General features: G+C 41.2%; 1 protein-coding gene across 9 annotated transcripts in view; it reads right to left on the bottom strand.

Moving 5' to 3' along the window:
• GRIA4 (glutamate ionotropic receptor AMPA type subunit 4) overlaps positions 1-16,674 on the bottom strand; it is a 446,712-nt gene that overhangs the window by 262,719 nt on the left and 167,319 nt on the right. For all 9 annotated transcript variants that reach the window (XM_075548742.1, XM_075548736.1, XM_075548741.1 and 6 more), the window contains exon 3: positions 15,930-16,169. In XM_075548742.1, coding sequence (XP_075404857.1) covers positions 15,930-16,169 — 240 coding nt within the window. The remainder of the gene's footprint in view (positions 1-15,929; positions 16,170-16,674) is intronic.

The following is a 16,674-nucleotide window of genomic DNA, read 5'->3' as shown; positions in this document are numbered from 1 at the left end:
CACAATCAATGCTGGACGGTGTCAGTGACGTATTAGCCTGTGTGGTAATTAGGAACTGGGAATGGGGAGAACCAGGAAACTAATAGTCCCTAAAATCTTCACAGTTCAGAAACCAAATCAGGCTTTTCTCTGTGAGACTCTGAGTCCACTTTACAAGTGGTCAGTTACCCCTCAACTTCCTCATTCCACACCTTTCTAAAAATTACTGCAAAGAAGTGATTTTCCTTTTGTGAGAATTGATGTTAATATTCTTTATTCCTCTGACTTTTCTGTTCCCTCAGCCTCCTATTTATTTCTTTATTTATTTACAGATCAGAATTTTAGAGAATCCAAGACATCCATAATTGATGATAGCAAGAAGGATGTGTGTTCACAGGGCCCTGGAAATCATTTTACCTATTCATACTACTTGAGGCTCTGAAGGACCAAAGATAAAGAGGGAAAGAGCAAAGCAGAGAATAGAACTGACATTAAGAATGCACCAGGAAGGCAACAGAGTTATTTGAAGTGATTGATGCAAAGATATTGACTGGGAAGAAAAAGATATTTAAGGTTGTTATACATCCTTCTTCATTCATTTACTCTTTACTTATTATTTGGATTTCAATATTTTGCAAAAATATACAAGGTAGGTTAGTGTAAAGAATTATGGGAGTATAAAAAACAAAAGACACATTTATAGTTATAGCCCCCAAATCAGAATACAATAAAAGGTTTCCTCAACATGTGCGGATGCGTGTGCGCGCACACACACACACACACACACACGAAAAAAGAGACACATTTTCTGTCCCTTCCTCGTTTTATGCTTTGACTATGGGAGCAGAGTACAACACTGACATATGGTGTGATATAGAACATTGTTTCCCTAGGTTTTTGAAAATACTATGAAATGGTAGAAAACGTATATTTGCCAGAAGCAAACAAAGTACCATCTATCTCCTAAAAAGAAGTCAAACAGATTATTTCAAGCCAAAAGAAGGGTTTTTCTTTTAGGTTCTAAGAGGGATTGTGGGTTAGGTGATGGGCCACTAACTTCAGGGTTGGTGGTTAAAATCCTCCAAACACTCCAAAGAAGATGATTGAGGCTGTATGCTCCTTTAAAGACACATCCTTTCAAAACCTTTCACAGGGCCACTATGCATTGAAATTACTTGATTGTAGTGAGTTTGGTATGGTTTTAAGCTTAACCACTATATCTATAGCTTTCTTAGAGAGCACTTGAGTGGAGCCCTGAGGCCTAGGGGCTACATGTTAGACTGCTAACCAAAAGGTCAGCAGTTCGAAATCATCAGCTGCTCCATGGGAGAAAGAATGAGGCATTCTCTCCTGGTAATGAGTTACGGACTTGGAAATGCATGGGGCCAGTTCTAGCCTGTCCAAAAAGTATCTCTAAGTTGAATGCCTCAGTAGCATTCAGTTTGGTAGGTAGGGACTTTTGAAGGAGCCATGGAGGTGTAGTGGGCGGTTAACTACAAAGTCTACCGTTCATGTCCACCTGCCAGGCCACTAGAGAAAGATGAGACTATCTGATTTTGGCTCCAATGAAAACTTATAGCCGTGGAAACCCAAAGTGGGCAGTTCCGCTCTGTCCTGCAGGGTCACTATAAATAGAAGTGGACTCAATGGCTGTGAGTTTTTGGTTTGTGGGGACCATTGATGTATGATTACAAATACCGAGCAATTCCTGAGATAACCTCCTTAGCCTGGGAGGGAAGTGCTGACTATTATGGAGAGTGGGACCTAACAAAACAAGCTCAGTGACAGCCACTGCTAACTCTCAACATAAGCTCAAAATCGCATCAGCTTAGGAGCTTAAAAAATACTCATAATGATGGCTAGAATATGAAAAAATTATGCTCCTCTTGATCTTCTCTTAAATTCTCCATGTGACGATTTCTGTTAGAAATGGCCATAAACACCTTCTAAATATTTAGCATTCCCAATAACAGATATGGGTAACAAATATTCATGTTTGAAAGCTTTATTTCAGAGGAGCAAATAATCATTCATTATAGATTCTTAAGTTAATATGGCTTATTTTTAAACTTGGGGAAAATGACAGCACGTTAATTATATTTGGAAGCATTTAGGGGTTTCTATTTCCAGACACATTGGTTTTCAAAATATTTAGTTCAATTATGTTTATTTAAATTGAGAAGGTTATCTTTCGGCTTTCTCAATATTTTTCATGTTATGAAAATTTCATTTAATTTAAGTGACATCCTTCAGGTGAGTTTTTCATTCTGAATATTCTATTAACTTCTTTTGTTCCATTAACGTATGGCACCATTAGTTGAAATTGAATTGTATGATTAGGTATTAGTCTTAAAATTGTTCAATACACATTGTCAAAGGTTTAACTTGATTAACTCACTAATTCACTTCATATTAATAGCATCGTTATCAGAAATTACTCTGCTAGACACAAAAGGCATAAATATAATGAAATAGAATAAGATTGTGTTTTTCTTATAATTATTATCAGAGAACTATATAGATAGATAGATGAGTGAGAGAGAGAGAATACAGTGTGTAAAGCAATATGAGTTTATACAGAGGATGTTCACTAGTATTTCTTTTAAAATGCAAATTATGAGGGGAAAAGAATTTGTAAATTTCACTCACCATGACATAGGTTATTTTATATTTTCTCAGTGGTTACAAATGCTTTCCAAGATACGCTGTCCAATATAAAATCCATTAACAAGTTACAGAAACAAGGGTTTATCTGATGATAAAGATTATTTGTGCTACTTGATGTTTCATTTTCTGTTCACCATGTGCAATAAAATAAAATAAAATTTTCCATCAAACATTCATCTAAGGGAGTTGTCAACTAAGTCCACATGGAAGAAGCACACCGTCATTAGTCACCAAGGGATTCGAGTCCATATAATCAGAAGTCGAAGGAGGGATTCAGATCAGCGCCTAACCCGTGAGAATCTGATGTACAGAAGGTGGATGACAGTGGGGACCCAAGATTCGTCTAGGGAACTACGTGGGAAATACCCCTCTGGAGGAACTACAATAGGAAAGAAGACTGTCTAAAATGAGGGGTGGGAGGAAAGGGGCCACTAACAGAGCAACATTGGGAGAGACGAGTATAGAAAACCAAAGGCAAAAACCTGATTTGAGCAGTTAAAACTTTGTCAGTAAAATCCCCTTATGATGCAGGTCAGACCTGATCTGGTTTGTAAAAATTTATGTATTATTAGTTTGTATTGGTTTATTTGGATTTTGTTTGTTCATATTAGAGGCATCTCAGTGATGTTATGTCTTTGGAGGTCACCCTCTCGAAGTTGCGTTAGATGCTTTTCCATCTTTCGTTATATGAAACCCAGGATTTCTTAGGGAGAGCAAGTAGAATAAAGATTCCAGGGGGCACGGTGATGGTGGTGGGGTAAAAGGGAGATTATGTCAAGGAGTCTGGGATAGGTAGGTTTATTGTGCCAACATGGCCAACGAACACATGTTGGATTAATTGAAGGGCGGGGAGATAAATGGCTTGGAGAGCCTAGCCATTCTTGTCTCTTGCTCTTTGATGATCAGACTAGTGTGCGACTGCCTTGCTAGTTCTCTTCCTTGATTTCTGAGCTACACTACATGTGGGACACCTAACCCGTGGACCATGTCGCTGTAGTTTGAGGTTCCTTTAAGACCTGCTTTGCCACACTACTGGAGTATACATTGCTCGTGGGACCCTGTCATCTGGCTGACTGTTGGTGACCTGCCTTGCTGTTTGCTGCCTGTGCTGGGATAGCCTGAATCTCTCTACAGAGGACTACCTGGCTGCCCTCAAGACTTGAAGGACTGCCAGTGTCCCACAGCTGTCTCACGGGAGTGAGTTGCACTGAGCCATTTGTACTGCTTTATAGATTAATTAGCTGTTTATTTCTTATGTTATATCTATCTAGTTATATAAATATATATAAAATCATTAGTGTCCTGGTTTTCTTTCTCTAGAGAACCCCGTCTAACATAATTAGTACCAAGAGTGGTTCTAGAAAAATAAAATCATAAATAGGGGCTTCTTAAATTGGCTGTCCAGCCTGATTAGACTTAACAGCACTGATAATGCTATTTCTATGCCTAAAGGCATGGGTAAGCCTGCCATGCATCCTAATCCAGCGTGTGAAATAGCAAAGCTAATATCTAAAGTATCACCATCGACAGATGGAGTGCTGGTTAAAGGAGAGGTTCTCTGTGATCGTATGTTTGATATTTTCCAGCAGTTTTGTCCACATGGCAAGTATAGGGAGGCTGGTTGGCTAATCCTCCTTACCATGGAAAGTGTGATAAAGGAGAAGGATGGTCTCAGACCCTCGGAATCGTGCCTCAAGTGCCTACTAACAGACTTAAAAGCTTCCACCTGTGCTACAAAGGAGAGCCTTCTCTCCTCTGCTGATAGAGCTGACATTGCTGAGAACTAGGTCCAGAGTCCCATCATGGGAGTGGCTAAATTACATTAGCTTTATTGTAGATCTAATACTAAAGTGAGGGTATTGATAGGTAAAATTTGGGACCCTGAAACATGGGATGGGAACATATGATCCAGAAGAGGAGGATATTGTGGCCCTAGGGTCGATTGAGCCACCCCACTCAAGAAAGCCACCCCTCCCAGCTTAAGTTATTAATCCACTAGTCATAAAACAACCCACACTTGAGCAGATCAATCAAACTACTCAAGGTGAAATGTCAGGTGGGGCTGCATCTGTAGCATTGCCTGAGGGAGATGCCTTACAAGATACTGCTGAGAGCACCAGGGAAACACTCTTACCCCCATTATTTCCTCTAGACCTGTAACTAAAAATTAAGGTTCAGAAAGCTTCTAAAGGTGAGGTTGAGATGATTACCTAAGAAGAAGCATGCTATACTCACAAAGATCTGCTCGAATTTTCGAATACGTACAAGCAGAAGCCTGGGGGATATCCCTGGGAATGGTTACTAAAGGTATGGGATACTGGTGCATGAATGTAATATTAGACCAGAATGAGCTTCTGTATATGAGAACCCTAAGCACAGATTCTTCTTTCAATGTCTCAGAGAGAGATAGGCTAAGAGAGGATGTAAGTCCTTATTTGGTTGGTTCACTTAAGCATAGACTGCCAGATGGCCTAGATTAGACCAACTTGAAGTACCTGGGCTACCTTGGTACACTGTAGAGGAAGGCATCCAAAAGTTTAGGGAAATTGGTATGTTGGAATGGATCTATCAGGATATTCCCAAAGACCCAAAAATGAGCATCCTGAGGACATATCCTTCACACAACAATAAGGAATACATTTGTGAAGTGGGCCCCAGCATCTCTGACCACTCCTGTAATTGCTATTTTATGTGCACCAGAATTAACAGTGAGAACTGCCCTAAGCGAACTCCATTTGCCCACAATGGGGCTGATTGTCCCGGTGGAGGGAGAGGGCAGGTATCAGCACTGAATCAACAGAGACTGGTTAGACATGGTTATAATAGACAATGAAGTTTTTGTAGCAATCAAAGCAACCTGTCTCGTGTGGACTTATGCCATTGGCTTCTTAGCCACGGTGTCCCTTAGAGTGAAACACATGGGAAACCTAAATGTTTATGTGATTTATACAGGCAGAAGAATGCTAGATCAGGAGAACAGCAGAATAGGCAGTCACGATCACACAATCAATTCCCAGACCTGAGCCAGTTTACACATCCACAACTCCTTGAATGAGGGGAAAGCCAGGTCCCTTTGAAGGAGGACCCTGTTACATCACTGAAGGTCTATACTGCTAGTCTTTCTTCTAGCTTTCCCCAAAGGGACCTGTGGCCTTTCACGAGTTACTGTGCATTGGGGGAAAGGAAATAATCAAACTTTGGGGGGATTACTGGACAGTGGCTTGGAACTGACACTAATTCCAGGAGACCCAAAATGTTTTGAAGGCCTGCCAGTCAGAGTGGGGGGCTTATGGAGGTCAAGTTATCAATGGAGTTTTAGCTCAGGTACGCCTCACTGTGGGTCCAGTGGGCCGCTGAACCGATCCTGTGATTATTTTCCCAGTTTCAGAATGCATCATTGGAGTAGACATACTTATTAACTGACAGAACCCTCATATTGGATTCCTGAAATGTGAAATAAGGGCTATCATAGTAGGAAGGGCCAAGTGCACAACAATAGAATGGCCATGGCCTAGGAAAATAGTAAACCAAAAGCAATACCGCATTCCTCAATGGATTGCAGAGATCCATGCCACCATCAAAGACTTGAAAGATGCAGGGGTGGTAATAACTACCACATCCTGTTTAACTCACTTATTTGACCTGTAAAGAAAACAGATGGATCCTGGAGAATGACAGGGGATTATCATAAACTGAACCAGGTGGTGACTCCAATTGCAGCAGCCATTCTAGATGTGATTTCATTGCTTAAGCAAATTAATACTTCTCTCGGTACTTGGTATGCTGCTATTGATCTGGCCAATGCCTTCTTCTCAATACCAGTCTCAAAGGACCACCAGAAGCAGTTTGCCTTAAGCTGGCAGGGGCAAACAATACACTTTCACAACTCTCCCCCAGGGTATATCAACTCTTCCACCCTGTGTCACAATTTAGTTCAAAGGGACCTTGATTGCCTGTCTATTCTACAAAATGTCACACTAGTCCATTATATTGATGACATTATGCTGATTGGACCCACTAAGGAGGATGTATCAAAGCTCTAGATTCATTAATACAACATCTTCATACAAGAGGTTGGGAAATTAATTCAATGAAGATTCAGGCACCCTCCTCCTCAATAAAATTTTTAGGGATCCAGTGGTGTGTGGGACATGTCGAGACCTTCCTACCAGAGTGAAGAATAAGCTATTGCATCTGAGACCCCTTCCCCTTTCCCCCAACAACTAAACAGGAGGCACAATGCCTGGGCCTCTTCAGCTTTTGGAGGCAACAAATACCTCACTTGGGTGTTCTACTTCAACCAATCATATATACTCATGTATAAGTCGAGTTTTTCAGCACAAAAAATGCTGAAAAACTGGTGTTCGGCTTATACACGGGTTGGTGGTACCCCAGCGAGGACAGCGTCTATGATGACCTCACACCAGCTGAAGCTCTGCATTGGGATATGGATGATGGTGATGAGGAATCCAGGATTTTTAACTCTTTACAGTTTAGCTTGGTTGCTGATTAAGCTCAGGGAATAGTACTGTTAAGGTGTCATTGTTGATACCTTATTGTTTTTGTTGAACCTATTTTCCACTTACTGTGCTGGTTTACTAATGTTAAATAACTTGTTGTCTTTTTATGTATGTTTTTTATTTAAAATAAATATTTAAATACATTACCCTACTGATGTCGCAATTTTTAGTAATTTTATTTTCATTTGTTTTGATTATTGAAACACACCAAAAGGTTCTGCATTTTCCACCCTAGGCTTATACTTGAGTCAATCAGTTTTTCTGGTTTCCCAGTTAATAATTAGGTTCTTTGGCTTATACTCGGGTTGCCTTATATTCAAGTATATATGGTATTTATTAAATGACATGAAAGACCTCCAATTTTGAGTGGGGTCCAGAACAAGGAAAGGCTCTGTAACAGGTTAGGCTGCCGTGCAAGCTTCTTTGCCACTGGGACCATATGATCTAGCTGACCCAATGGTGCTAGAGGTGTCAGTTGTAGGTAGAGATGCAGTATGGAGTCTTTGACAGACCCCTGTTGGTGAATCACAGTATAGATTATTGGGATTTTGGAGTAAAGTCCTGCCATCCTCTTGCAGACAACTACTCCTCCTTTGAAAAACAGCGAAAGTGGTATATCTGAGATCAGGACCCGAAGGGACAAGTAAGCTGCATGAAGAAGTGGCCCAAATGCCCACAGACTCCACTCCTGTCACATTACCTTCCTTCTCCCAATCGCACCTATGGCCTCCTGGGGAGTTCCTTACCATACTTTAACTGAAGAACAAAAAAGTCATGCTTGGTTTACGGATGGCTCTGCACAATATGCAGGTGCCACTCGTAAGTGGACAACAACAGCATTACAGCCTCTTTCTGGGATCCATAAAGGGCAGTGGTGAAGGGAAATCCTTTCAATGGCCTGAACTTTGAGCAGTGCACCTGGCCATTCAGTTTGCCTACAAGGAAAAATGGCCAGATGTGAGACTCTATATTGATTCATGGACTGTGAATAATGACTTGGCTGGATTGTCAGGGAATTGGAAGGAACGTGATTGGAAAATTGGTAAGAAGGAGGTGTGGGGAAGAGCTTTGTGGATGAACCTCTTGAATGGGCCAAGAAAGTAAAGATAATCATATCTCATGTGAATGCTCATCAAAGGGTTACCTCTGAAGAGGAGAACTTTAATAATCAAGTGGATAAGATGACACGCACTGTAGAGACTGGTCCTCCTCTTTCCTCTGCCACCCCTGTCATCGCCTAATGGGCACATGAACAAAGTGGACATGGTGGCAGGGATGGAGGTCATGCATGGGCACAGCAACATGGACTTCCACTCACCAAAGCTGACTTGGCCACTGACACTGCTGAGTACCCCACTTGCCAGCAGCAGAAACCAACATTAAGTCCAAGATATGGGACCATTTCTCAGGGAGATCAACCGGCAACTTGGTGGCAAGTTGATTATATAGGACCATTTCCATCATGGAGGGGACAGTGTTTTGGTCTTACTGGAATAGACACCTACTCTGGATATGGATTTGCCTTCCCGGCACACAATGCTTCTGCCATAACTTCCGTTCATGGACTTACAGAATGCCTCATCCACTGGCATGGCATCCCACATAGCATTGCTTCAGATCAAGGAACTCGCTTCACAGCAAATGCAGTGCGGCAATGGGCCCATTCCCATGGAATCCACTGGTCATGTCATGTTCCTCATCATCCTGAAGCTGCTGGCTCGATAGAATGATGGAATGGGCTCCTAAAGACACAATTACAGCGCCAACTAGGTGGAAACAACTTGATGGGCTAGGACAATGTTCTCCAGGAAGATATATATCCTCTAAACCAGCGGCCAGTATATGGTGCTGTGTCTCCAATAGCCAGGATTCATGGGTCCAGGAACCAAGGGGTGGAAACTGGCGTGACACCACTCACTATTACTCCTAGTGATCCACTTGCAGCATGCTTGCTTCCTGTCCCAGCAACCCTGTGTTCCTCAGGCCTGGAGATCCTGGTCCCAAAGGAAGGAACTCTCCCACCTGGAAACACAGCACGGATTCCACTGAACTGGTAGCTGAGAATGCCCCCTGGCCACTTTGGGCTTCTCATGCCTTTGGATCAACAGGTCAGAAAGGGTGTCACTGTACTGACTGGAATGATTGATCCTGATTACCAAGGAGAAATTGGACTGGTGTTACATAATAGAGGTAAAGAAGACTATGTCTGGAATCCAGGAGATCACAGGCTGACTCTTAGTGCTACCATGTCCTATGACTAAAGTACATGCAACTCAATCCTGACAGGACTTATAATGACCCAGACCCCTCAGGAATGAAGGTCTGGGTCACCCCACCAGGCAAAAAAACCACAGCCAGTTGAGGTGCTTGCTGAGGGCAAAGGTAATACAGAATGGGTAGTAGAAGAAGGTAGTTCTACCTATCCATTATGACCCCGTGATCAATCACAAAAGTGATGTTTGTGATTGCCAGTTTATTTTCCTTTATGTGATTATTGAATATCTTTTCTTTGTTCATGTATGATGTATCACATGCAATTGTATATGATGTGTCAGATGCAATCTGTGTGTATTCATTTATATGTATGACAGAGGTTTGATGTTAAGTATAAGTGTGATTTCATTAATGTCTGGAAATTATATATGGCTAAAGAATTGTGTACAGGTGCCAAGTTGGCAAGGGGTGCATTGTGATAGGTAGGTTTGTTGTACCTACATGGCCAATGAACACATGTGGGATTAATTGAAGGGCAGAGAGATAAAAGGTTCGGTGAGCCTAGCCTTTCTTGTCTCTTGCTCTTTGATGATCAGACTAGTGTGTGGCTGCCTTACTTGTTCTTTGCCTGAGTCTGTGAGCTACACTACCTGTGGGACACCTAACCCGTGGACTGTGTCACTATAATTTGAGGTTCCTTCCAGACCTGCTTTGCCACAGCATTGGAATTTACATCACTTTGGCTGGGGACCCTGTCATCTGGCTGATTGCTGGTGACCTGCCTTGCTGTTTGCTTCCTGTGGCCAGATAGTCTGAATTGCTCTACAGAGGACTACCTGGCAGCCCTCATGACTTGAAGGACTGCCAGCATATTAGACAATGTATTAGCTGTCTCATAGGAGTGAGTTGCACTGAGTCATTTGTACTGCTTTACATGTTAATTATTTATTTCTTATGTTATATCTATCTATCTGTCTATCTATCTATCTATCTAAGTATATATAAAATCATTAGTGTCGTCCTGCTGTTGTTTCTCTAGAGAACCTGTCTAACATAGAGTTCATGGAGAAAAAGAATATCTATTGTACAATTGTATAATTCCACTTGATGTGACTGGAATATGGAATGATATATGTATTAAATCCCAATTAATTTAAAAAATGAAAAAGACACCTTAAAGCTAAATTGATTGGACTCTAAAGACAAAAAGTTCAAATTACTCTTTGTTTCTTGTTCTTTTCTGTTTTAACAGATGTGGACAAAGACCTTAGCAGGTTCATAGTAGCAGGCAGGAACTAGATGCAGCGATTCTCAACCTGTGGGTCGCAACCCCTTTGGGGGTCAAACGACCCTTTCACAGAAGTTGCCCAATTTATAACAGTAGCAAAATTACAATTATGAAGTAGAAACAAAAATAATTTTATGGTTGGGGTCACCACAGCATGAAAACTGTATGAAAGGGTCGCGGCGGCGTTAGGAATGTGGAGAACCCCTGAACTAGAAGAAAAGGATCATGTCGAGGCTCTGAGTCCATCACTCCTTTAACTGACCCTATTTTAAAATAAAAACATTACTGTAAGTTCCAGCAGACTAAATCTGTAGATCCTTAAACCTATATCTGCAGTAGCTATTAGGATATCAGAAATATTCTAGTGACCAAGTCTTATTCCAAAATAAATATTTTAATGCCTAGACATGACGTCCCCTCACTGACCCACAGCAATACGGGGGGACAGCACACAGTGTGGAAACTTTGCCCAGTCTGACACCCCACATCCGGGGAAAACAGGAAGGGAGCGCCACAGCACAGTAAGGGGAGCAAAGCAACAAAGTTTCTGAGTAACACTGAAAATAGACTTTTAACTCATGGGGCAGGGCTTGGCTTCTCATCAGACCCAATCAGAAAACATTCATAAGGGTCAGCAGACAGGCCTGGAACTATTTATAGTATTTTTCCTCTTTTCTCTCTCCTTTAATCTCTATGTCTATCTATATAAGATAGGCTGGATAAACACTCCAGAGGAGAAAGCAATGAGACCAATGGTTCCGGGAGGACATGAAAGAGGAGAAGGCAGGGGAAAAAGGCGGGGAAGCCAACAAGTTCAGGGACAAGGGAACAATAAGAGATATAAATTCAATGATAAAGAGACTGGTGGGTTTGATCAAGTGCAATGTAATTGAGAGGAATTATGGAGAGTTGAATGAAGGTCAAACATGATAGTGGGACAGGAGGAAAAGTAAAAGTAAATAGAACAAAAAATTAGGAGGCAAAAGACCTCTGTAGAGGTATAACTATAGGCATGTATATATGTAAATATATTCATATATAATGATAGAGACATAGATCTATGCACATATATTTATATGTTAAGTATTAGTGTAGCAGATAGACATCAGGCCTCTACTCAAGCCCTCCATTAATGTAAGAACTCTTTGTTCTAAGAACCTGGTATTAAGTGATGCTCACCTTCCCAACACGATCGCTGAAGACAAATTGGGTGCATAAGCAAATGTTGTGAAGAAAGCTGATGGTGACTAGCTATTAGATGTCTGAGGTCTTAAAAGCTTGAAGTTAAACAAGCAGCTATCTAGCAGGGAAGCAACAAAACCCACGTGGAAGAAGCACAGCAGGCTGTGTGATCACGAGGTGTTGATGGAATGAGGTATCAGACGCCAGAAGACGCCAAGCAATCAGCAATGCAAATGAGAAGGACTGGAATGGAGACCCAGGGCCCATCTGTAGACAACTGGACATCCCACACAGGAGGGTCACAAGGAAGGAATGAATCCGTCAGGATACAGCAGAGCACCAACAAAACACACAACATTCCTCTAGTTCTTTAATACTTCGCATCCCCCACCCCCACTGTCATGACCAAGTTCTACCTTAAAAATCTAGCTTGACCAGAGCATGTACATTGGTGTAGCTAAGAGCCCATGACACATGGAATCCAGGACAGATAACCTATTCAGGAACAGTAAGGGAGTAGTGATACCATGAGGTTAGGGGGAAGGTGCGGGGAGAAGGGGGAGAAAGAGAAAACTGATAGCAATGACCAATATATAAGTCCACCCCTACCCCCAGGGGGATGAACAATAGAAACCTGGGTGAAAGGAGACGGCGGATGCTATAAGATATGGGAAAAAAATGGTAGTTTCTAATTTATCAAGGGTTCATGAGGGTGGAAGGATTGGTGAGGGAGGGGAAAAAAGAGGAGCTGATACCAAGGGCTCAAGTAGAAAGAAAATGCTTTGAAAATGATGAAGGCAAAATATTTACAAAAGCGATTTATACAATTGATATATGGATTGTTATAAAAGCTGCAAGCACCTCCAATAAAATAAAGAAAAAACTTTGTGATGCATCTGAGAGTAATATTCCATTCAAATTTTAAACAAAATTGAGGTCAGATGAAGACAGTAATATCAGAAAAATGTTTAGCTTAGCAGGTCAGCGGGGAATTACAAGAAAATACGCAATGTAGTATTGGACTTTTTCCTTTGTTTTTTGTGTACCTTGGAGAACCATGTGCTTTCAACTGGTCCTAGGTTGGGAGAGTGGGCTACAGCTGGGCTGTCAACCAGGCAGCCAGAAGTTTGCATCCCCTAGCTGCTCCTTGGCCGAAAGAGGAGACTGGACTGCTGTAAGACTTACAACCTGGGAAACCCAGCAAGGCAGCTGTGTCCTCTATTACAGGGTCACCACGAGTCTGAATTGATCCAAATAGTGACTTTGAGCCTTTGTAATGTGCAATTATTTAAATAAATTTACCTCTCTTTTCCTTTTATGATGTGAAAATGTGAATTATGCTCAGTCGGTTATGTTTTTGACAGAAAGTTAACCATGGGTTAATAAATGAGGTTTTAAACTTCGTGAGAACAATCTCCGATTATGAGCACAGTATCTTAGAGGAGGACACATTGGGCTTGTGACCTTACACTTAGGAAATATTATAACAGTTTCAGAGGGGTAGAGCTTGATTAAGACCCCAAATATAGGGAAGCATGGCTTAAAGGGTAGGCCAACAGGGCATTCAGAAATGTCCATTCCCCTTACAGACTACAGGGCATTCAGAAATGGCCATTCTCCTTACAGACTACAGGGCATTCAGAAATGTCCATTCTCCTTACAGACTACAGGGCATTCAGAAATGGCCATTCTCCTTACAGACTACAGGGCATTCAGAAATGTCCATTCCCCTTACAGACTACAGGGCATTCAGAAATGTCCATTCCCCTTACAGACTACAGGGCATTCAGAAATGTCCATTCCCCTTACAGACTACAGGGCATTCAGAAATGTCCATTCCCCTTACAGACTACAGGGCATTCAGAAATGTCCATTCCCCTTACAGACTACTTTCCGTTCAGAACAAAGGTGCCCATGTGAAGTTGGACAGGCTCAGTAAAACAGAAGATAATACAAAGGACTAGCTAATCTGCCTGAACGACCACTAAAGAGAGGAATATAAATCAGTGAATTGCATCAATTTGTTGAGGAAGTTGAGGATTTCTGGTGGTGTAGGTTTTTAAAAAAAAATCATTTTATTGGGGGCTCTTACAGCTCTTACCATAATCCATATGTACATCCATTGTGTCAAGCACATTTGTACCTGTTCTGCCACCATCATTTTCAAAGCATTTGCTTTCTGCTTGAGTCCTTGGTGTGTGTTGGGCTACAACCGGCATGGTTGGCCATCCTAAACCACCAGCAACGCTGCTGGGGAAACTGCTGCAGTTACAGTCTCAGGAACCGACAGGGGCTCCATGAGTCATCATTGACTTGAGGGCAGTGAGGGCTTTTGGTTGTTGTTGTTTTGAGAGCTACTCAAATGTATGATGCAGGTTAAAAAATAAAAGAGAGAGAGAGTGGGAGAGAGAAGGCAAAGGCTTTAAGCTAGCCAATAAAGAGGTCAAAGATCGCAAGATCCAATATTAGAAGAAAATTATGTACACCACAAAGAACAATAACAAAGCTAAGTCAGTGGAGGAGTCTGTAAATGCCCAGGCATACTTGCTTATAAAAAGTGCTCACGGTGATAAATAATGGTGACTAGCTCAAGGTTGGAACCTTTGCCTTGCTTCACAGGAGTGAGAGTTCTGGAAAGCACCATGTGGAGAGAAGCAAACCACCGTTTCCCTGAGGGATGAGTGACTGACTGCTACATGGTTCTCCTTGATGGGCATTGGTCCTCGAGTTGACAGAGGGAGCAGAATCGCCAGAACAACTGGCATTTCTGGGAGGCCAGGAGAGTTGTCTTTATTCTCCTCAAAGTGGATACCTGAACCAGGTCACAATAATCAGAAGGAGAATTACCTCACCCACACCCTAGTGAATGTTTCTGGACATTCTGAGTCAATTTTCCATGTCCTCTTGCCTAGGCCTTTATCCAACACCTAGAAGTAGACATAGGACTGTTTTTTTCTCTTTTATTTCACAGTAGTGCTTTCCTAGAATGCTTTGGGCTACTAATGGAAAATTATTAAACTGTAATTCCTCATATTTCCAAATAAGGATTAGAGTATGCTACTACCACGCAGAATTGAGTCTGATGGTCATAAATTTGTTGATCTCGTCTTTGAAAATATAATTTACCAAGACTACCATTGTAAAGGACGATCTAGAGCCACTATGAGGTTGTATTACATGTTATATTGTTCTCATCTAACTATGTGCGTTTTAATGAGAACAGTGTGTCCCTTCAATCGATTTTCTTCCTTGAGCACAGGAAGTTATACCTCGAATTTTTGAGGGTTGATTATATCTACAAAAGACTTACTTTGATTTTATTTTTATGAGAGAAAAGAGCATATTTTTCATCCTTACTCATTTTATATAGAATTCAAGGTTGTTCTTAAAATGATGCCTGTTTTAAAGTTTAACTTCCTGTGTCTTCAAAAACGCTTACCTATTAAGTAAATTACTGAAAATGACACCCACAAGTGGTCCTGTTGGGCTCATTCTGATATTTACTATATTGTTAAATTCTAGTAACTAAATCAAAGTATAATGGAAGAAACATTCCTGCAAAAGCTTTTAGTAAAAAGCCTCAAAATGAGAAATCCATCTATTGCAAATTCTGCAAAAAGTGTAGAATTCCAATGCTCTGACGACAACACAGCTCACACCACTCACTCTCTATTGTCATTTCCATGACCTTTCGATGACTCATTGAAAGTTGTATATTTTGCACACATTATTATGCCTCAACCTGATATTGTTTTAAAATGCCCCAACTTATTGAGTCATTTGCATCTGGGGTAAAGCAATTAATTTATTGTGCGACTATTGCTATAGCATCATCACTGATAGGCATCAAATAAGTTGTCTTCATTTCAATGAAGGTACAGAACATGCCCTGTTTTATAGCAAACATATACATGTAAAACTTATTTAACGAGAACATTTCTCCAAGAGATATTTTATAACTCTTTTATAACACACATTGAATACGTTAACCATATTGGGAATAAAAGTATCTGCTAAATCGTACCGACTTCAGGGTGGAAGTTGGCGTTTAATGGGATTGCTGTGGAATGGGAACTTACCCCTGTCTGTGTCGTACAGGAAGACAAAGCAATTCCACTCGTAGTGATCCAGAAGACTCAGCAGCGCGCCTCGCAGGGAAGGTCTTAACTGCAGCACAAACTGACTCTCCCCCTCCGTCGGGAAACTGGGTGTGATGAGGGAGATGTGTAAGGCGCTGCAGAATGAGGTCAAGGTGTGTACAGACCTCTTGTCATAGAGGCCAAAAATGGCAAAGACTCCTCTAGAATACTGGGAACAGACTGGAAAAAGAAGAAGACAAAGATACTGTTAGATACTAAGGATTAGTAGCTATTATATTCGATTCTAAAACTATGAGCATATGCTAAAGCTGTTATTTTTAGCAGTCTAGTCTTTGAAATAAAAACAACCATGAATTTTTCATATGTCAGGAATGTAAGGCACGTAAAGACCACAGGGAAAGCGAGGCACATTCTCAATCTTTACCAGGTAAATAACCTCATTCCATCGCTTTTCATTTTGATCTACCAGGAAAAAAAAAGATGAAGAACTTTAGAACTTAATCTAACGCCCTGCTTTTCAATTTTGCTGCTGGAAGGCCATATAAAATTTTAATATTCATTCCTGAAAATGTAGACAAACAGGATTTGCAAATCTTATGTTAGTCATGCTATCAATCAGGCCTCTAGTCAACGCTTGACTGGTTTCTCTTTACAGCGCTCTAAAACCATACAATTTTCCAAACTGTTTTTTTAAATTAACGAACTCAATTTCCTAGGACTCATA

This window comes from Tenrec ecaudatus, chromosome 4 (genome assembly GCF_050624435.1).
Source record: "Tenrec ecaudatus isolate mTenEca1 chromosome 4, mTenEca1.hap1, whole genome shotgun sequence".
Classification (NCBI taxonomy): Eukaryota; Metazoa; Chordata; class Mammalia; order Afrosoricida; family Tenrecidae; genus Tenrec; species Tenrec ecaudatus.
This window is presented reverse-complemented; position numbering and strand designations above follow the sequence as displayed.